Raw genomic sequence first — 6,092 nt, 5'->3', positions numbered from 1 at the left:
CTCTCAGATTTAGATGCCTGAGTTCTGTTGGGAGTCACCTTTTCATTTTTAGGTATTTTAGTTCTCATCATGAGTAGATTTCTATTCAATTTTTAGGATCATTTCATTCCATTGTATCTTATTCATCAATAAAGTTCAATTTTCAAAATTCATATCTTCTAAATGATTAATATATATATATATATATAAGTATGTATATATATGTATATGAATGTGTAAATATATCATGAAGTGAACCATTATGCAGGTTAAGAAAAGCAAGTGACAGGTTCACTGTACTACAGCTTGCTGACAAGATTTTGGTTTATTCAAAATCATTCAGAGGACTTGAGCAAAAGAAATTCAAGATAGACATATTCTATTTTGCTCTTCTGTGTATCTTACTATGCTTGTGTGGTATGCAGTATCTGGTGTTAGTGATCTTCAATTGATTTAGTCTTCTGATTAAATTCAATCTTAGGTTCTGCATCATTTCTGCATATTGACCAAGCTGGATAAGCTATGAGTTATTCTTATATTTCAATGCGCACTTTAGAACTGTTACAATTCTGATTACATCTCAATTACTATGAACAAAGATAACTTGGTCCAAGTGGGAGATTGTTGGAAAATAATATTGAACACTGCATTTATCTTTGTCTACATAAAATAGTTTTGAGATTAACTTGAATATAATCAGTAGAAATATAAATATAAAACTCTATCCTGTTACCTATTGAGGTGTATGTCTCTCATTAGAAATTGGAGACTTATCAAGTTGATTAACCTGATCAACATTGAGTTCTTGAGATAAATAAACATTAAGTGAATCCGGACTCCTTATGGGATGAGCACGAGTTATGTTTCTAGGCCACTATATATACCAATAGAAAGTCCCTATGCTAACGACGTTTTTCCTAAAGAAATAACAGTCCCATTCTGTGAAGAAACAGTAGTCTAGCATAGAAGATTTTCCTTGGTTTTGTGTATTGTGAGATTGCAGTTGTGTTGCTGAGAAGATGACTACCGTGAATGGAACCCCAATTGATGCTGGTCCTTATGGTAATCACCTAGAGCAACTAGGAAACTCTTTAAGCTATTGGTTTTTTATTTCTACAGTTCTGTGTTTGTGTTTATTGTGAAACGATCTTGACTTAAGTTATTATGCAATTCAGTTTCAGGTATAATATTTGGATTTTAAACAGTGAATGTGACTGCTGACGAGTTTTGTACATGTAGCTTATTGTCTTTTCTTTCTCGCCTTTTTACTCTCTGTGTTTTTAGCTTTATCCAGGTTAAATACATCATATATATTTTCCTGTATTTCGCTTATGCTCCCCTGGTTAAAGAGAATTTACGGATACTGGTTATGCTCCTATCTTGTTGCGCACAATAATCTTTCAGAAGTGAAAATAAGTAATTATAGCCCATTCAAATCGTCACTTACCTGCTACTAGCTAAAAGATGACATCCGATCCGTAGCAAATTAATGAATTGAAAAAATTCAAATTATTATTTGAACATGACTACGTACTAATCTAACCCGCCGGCTTCAAAGGCAAATATTCGTACCAAACACAAAAATGGTAGCTTCACCGTTACTTCGTTCTGTTGACATTATTAGCCATGGCCTTGGCCTCCAAAAGCCACCAACCCACTTTTGTTAACACAAATGTAATTAGAAACCACTTGCGAAACTAATTACAGCGCGCTCGCCAAGTCTTTCTTACAGTCTGCAGCTATGGCAGCTTCTTCAGATTTGCAGACAACTTCTGAATCTATCAACCACAGGTACTTAATTTCAGATAAATAAGTTTAACCCTAAATTAGGACCTTAATTTTGTTCTTAATATTACCACGTCAATTTACTCATTCATGTACGTTTCTTCATACTGGTTCTTCGGTATCGATCATTAGATCTTATTTTCTCTCTCAACTTGCAGTGATGATGGTGAAAAGTACGCTGATGGTGTCAAATGGGATGAACTGGGATTTGTAATAACTCCAACTGATTTCATGTACACCATGAACTGCTCCGATGGAAATATCTTTTCACAAGGACATCTCATCCCCTATAGGAATATTGAGCTTTGTCCATCTGCTGGAATCTTGAATTATGGACAGGTATGTAGGTCAGAAAATATTAAACATATATATATATATATATATATATATATATACACAGATTGTTGACCCATATATTAGTTGATACAACGAATGCCTATATATACATCGATCTCTGCAGGGAATATTGGAAGCTCTTAAGGCCGTGAGAACAGAAGATGGTCGTATTATGCTATTCCGGCCGGAAGAGAATGCTCTAAGAATGAAGATGGGTGCAGAGAGGATGTGCATGCCCTCTCCATCCGTAGAGCAATTTGTTGATGCTGTGAAGCAAACTGTCCTCGCCAATAAGCGTTGGGTACTATTATATATTCTTAAGTTACAACTTATAAAGTACGTATATAAATCCTTGTCAGGCTAGGAAACATTTTGGGATGATGATCTAATGAACCTGTTTCATGGTCAATTGGAAAATATTTATCTCTAAACATGTGTATGGTATATAACTATACAGAACCCTTCTAATGAGGGATCCCTTTTTTTGGATCTTTTATAGGGATAGGCTCTTTACCATCAGATCTAGTTTAATGAAAATGAAGGGCTGGGATTTTATATAGGTACCACCTCCAGGAAAAGGATCACTATATCTTAGGCCTTTGCTCATGGGAAGTGGATCTGTTCTTAGTGTTGGACCGGCACCAGAGTGCACATTCCTGATATATGCTTCTCCGGTTGGTAACTCTTCTCCGGTTGGTAATTACCACAAGGTAATATTTCTTCTTGTCTGCATATATGCATGTCTAATGTCTTAATATGATATACATTTTCAACTTGACTAATAACTTAGGAATTCTACATAATAGGGAAGGACATCCCTGAACCTGTATGTTGAGGATAAACTCCGTAGAGCTACCCCCGGTGGAACTGGAGGGATCAAGTCTATCACCAATTATGCACCAGTAATTAAGCATGATATAAATATGATATCGATCTATATATGTTTGTCTAACACACATGAGAGTAATCCTGAACTTTGATATAGTGCGTAATACTTTCTCAACTTCGTTTCTTTCTTATAGGTTTACCAGGCACAGAAGCAAGCAAGAGCCAAAGGGTTCTCTGATATCTTATACCTGGATTCTGTAACCGGTAAATGTATTGAGGAGATATCTGCTGCTAACATTTTCATTGTCAAGGTACTACCAATGATCTGTTACTCTTAAACAAATATATTCTAACTATTATGAATTTTCACACAAAATAAATGCACTTCTATTGTTGTAGGATAATGTTATTTCCACTCCAGCATTAGTACATGGAACTATTCTGCCCGGAGTTACTCGTTCAAGCATAATGGAGATTGCCCTTGATTTAGGTTATCAGGTGAACACCATTTTTCTCCTCCATGATTAGCTAGATCAACATATAAGCTACAATCAGCTAGCTGAACTGTACAATTCAGACATTACTTTTTGTACATGAAATTAACTTTCAGAGAACATATATATTCTCTTGATGATTTGTGAATCAGGTGGAGGAGCGTCTAATTCCGCTGGAGGATTTGCTTGAAGCTGATGAAGCCTTCTGCACCGGAACTGCCGTGACTGTCAACCCTGTTGGTTCAGTAACTTATGACACTAAAAGGTGCTTGCAATAACAGTGTCGTATTAGATTCTAATGTAACAATCAGTGTGACAAATCGCAAACAAGTTTGTTTTATATGTGATCAGCTAGCTATTATTTAATTACTTCAACGACATAAACTTTTTTTCTACATGTCACTGTTGCAGAGTGGAGTACAAAACATGGGAGGGAACAGTATCTCAGAAGCTGTATGAAACGCTAACAGGAATCCAAACTGCTCGTCTCGAGGACAAGAAGGGATGGACCCTGGAGGTCAAATAAGCTTCGAATTCTCATCCAGAACCTTATATCAATATATTGTACCAAAACCCAAATGTTTAGTCTTCTTTTTCACCAATTTAAATACAGTATTTCCATTAATAACTACTTCTGATAATTGTATTTCAAATCCACCTATATCAAAAGTTCTTGCTCTCCATTTTCTTGCCCATTTGTAAATGTCATAGACCGGCCATATTGTCGTCCTAGCCATCTCATTCTGATCCTACCGCGAGGCTAGGGTTTAAATGCTTCAATATACAAAATTGAGTACCATGCATACTTAGGTTTTTCGTTGGGATTTCAATATTTGAATGAGCAATCTACTAATTTGGACATATTGGCCACTACAAGAGTACAAGAAAAGCTCACATATTGGCATATATATGGCAATATTCCAATCGAAGTTGGATGGAAGTATCAAAATATACCCTTTTTTGGGAGTTACTTTTCAAATCAAACATGTCATTTGAGCACAAATAAGAAGATTCCCTGAAAACCACTGTAATTGCAAGCTTTTGATGCATTTCCGTCATCCCAATATCACTGAAAAGAGAAGTAAAAAATGAATGCGTGAATTGGCCATGAACTCATCTGATACCCGATCGCTTATAGCAACCAGTAGAAGTAATGGTATCACATAACCAATACATAAAAGAGGGAGAAAGCAAAGAAGACACACATGCAGAAGCCTATATATGACTCCTTTTGTTCGATCATCAGTTTCAATCATCATCACCGAAATCGTCATAGCCGAGATCCTCCTCCACTTTCTCCGCCGCGTCATCAGCTACCTTGTCCTCCAAGTAATCCACTCCTTCAGCAATCGCAAGTCCACCCAAAACTCCGGCTACAGCGCCAACAGCCACTCCGGTCCCGACCCCAAACTTGCTCTTCTCCTTCGGCTTCTCCGAAGACCCGTACCCGTACGACCCGCCACTCCCATACTGACTCTGATCGTAAGACTGCTGATTGTAACCGTACCCTGCTTGTGGGACGCTTTGGTAGTATTGGGGTTGGGCGGAAGGGGCATATGGGTAATTGTACTGCTGAGGTGCGCCGTAGTCTCTCGACTGCGGTGGAGGGACCCCGTACCCGTATGGCGCGGGGGCGTGATATGGGTCGGGTGCTTGGTATCGGGGCGGGCGGATCGTGACTTTGACTTCTAATTTTCCTTGAGGCCTACCCGAGGGGCGCTTGAGTTTCAACTTATGAACGGACGGCGCACCGAGCCCCACGTCATCGAGGACCTCCCTAAGTGGGAGTTTCGCGGACCCGATCAAAGGCTTAACGTCCTCGTCCGCCTTAACATGGATAACGTCCACGAAGAGGGTCGAGTCCTCGACCGGGCCCCGTAGCGGGATTGAGAGCGTCTCATCCCACGTGGGCGAGTCGTCACCGTATTCGTCCACGTGGGTAGAGCATTTGTTGTTTGGATCCACCCAAACCACGGCGTAGGGTTTCAGCTCTCCGTGGCGCCAATTCACGTTTTTGAGGTCTTTGGCGGAAGAAATCGTGAGCTCTACTTCGTAGCCGGAAGCCATCTTTGGAATGATGTACTAATTTGGAAGAGAGACTTGGAAGATCTATAAGGTGAAGGAGTGGAGAAAGGCCTAGGAATAAGGCTATTTATAGAACAAGCAGTAGGCAAAGTAGTGGAGTGGGGGGTAAGGAAATGATGCTTTGGTTTGTCTCTTATTTTTTGGGTATGGGAAATGCATGCATTTGCTTAAAGAATATTCGTACACGATTAGCTAGCTTTTCTTTTTCTTGATGCCACTGCCAGTAGCCACACGGGGGAGGTGCAGCCGGTGTGGTGGTACGTAGAGAAGGGCCAACCACCCATCTGACCTTAGTTTTTATACTTACAAATACTATAGTGTTCTAGTCTGGCTGTTTGTGTGGAAGTCTTTGTCTATGTTTTACGATAGAGGTAAGCAACAGCTACCTGAAAATTCCAAACTTTGATCTTATTGAAGAAGATAAATGGTTCACAACATGAATACTAGATTAGCAAACCATCTTGTTCACTTGGCGACCAGGCCAACACTAGATGATCATGAAAGAAAAAGTCTGAACACTTTCTTTTTCCAAACAAAAGAATAAGATGAAGAAATCGCGTGGTTTTCTAAAGAAAGACATGAAGA

The 6,092-nt window shown here is 39.0% G+C and overlaps 2 protein-coding genes across 2 annotated transcripts; one reads left to right on the top strand and one right to left on the bottom strand.

Moving 5' to 3' along the window:
* The first annotated feature begins 1,693 nt into the window (after window positions 1–1,693).
* LOC101290706 (branched-chain-amino-acid aminotransferase 2, chloroplastic-like) lies at window positions 1,694–3,948 on the top strand. The gene is made up of 9 exons (XM_004289678.1): window positions 1,694–1,770; window positions 1,923–2,103; window positions 2,225–2,401; window positions 2,661–2,810; window positions 2,907–3,002; window positions 3,123–3,239; window positions 3,328–3,426; window positions 3,575–3,687; window positions 3,834–3,948. The coding sequence occupies exons 1-9, from the start codon at window positions 1,721–1,723 to the stop codon at window positions 3,946–3,948; spliced, it is 1,098 nt and encodes a 365-aa protein (XP_004289726.1). The 5' UTR covers window positions 1,694–1,720.
* A 595-nt stretch (window positions 3,949–4,543) lies between these two features.
* Window positions 4,544–5,548, bottom strand: LOC101315189. The gene has a single exon (XM_004289677.1). It carries the CDS (start codon window positions 5,487–5,489, stop codon window positions 4,671–4,673), a length of 819 nt encoding a protein of 272 aa, XP_004289725.1. The 5' UTR covers window positions 5,490–5,548; the 3' UTR covers window positions 4,544–4,670.
* Between the last annotated feature and the right edge of the window lie 544 nt (window positions 5,549–6,092).

Source organism: Fragaria vesca, linkage group LG2 (genome assembly GCF_000184155.1).
Source record: "Fragaria vesca subsp. vesca linkage group LG2, FraVesHawaii_1.0, whole genome shotgun sequence".
Taxonomy (NCBI): Eukaryota; Viridiplantae; Streptophyta; class Magnoliopsida; order Rosales; family Rosaceae; genus Fragaria; species Fragaria vesca.
The sequence above is the reverse complement of the archived record's forward strand: the minus strand, read 5'-3'. Positions and strand labels throughout refer to the sequence as shown.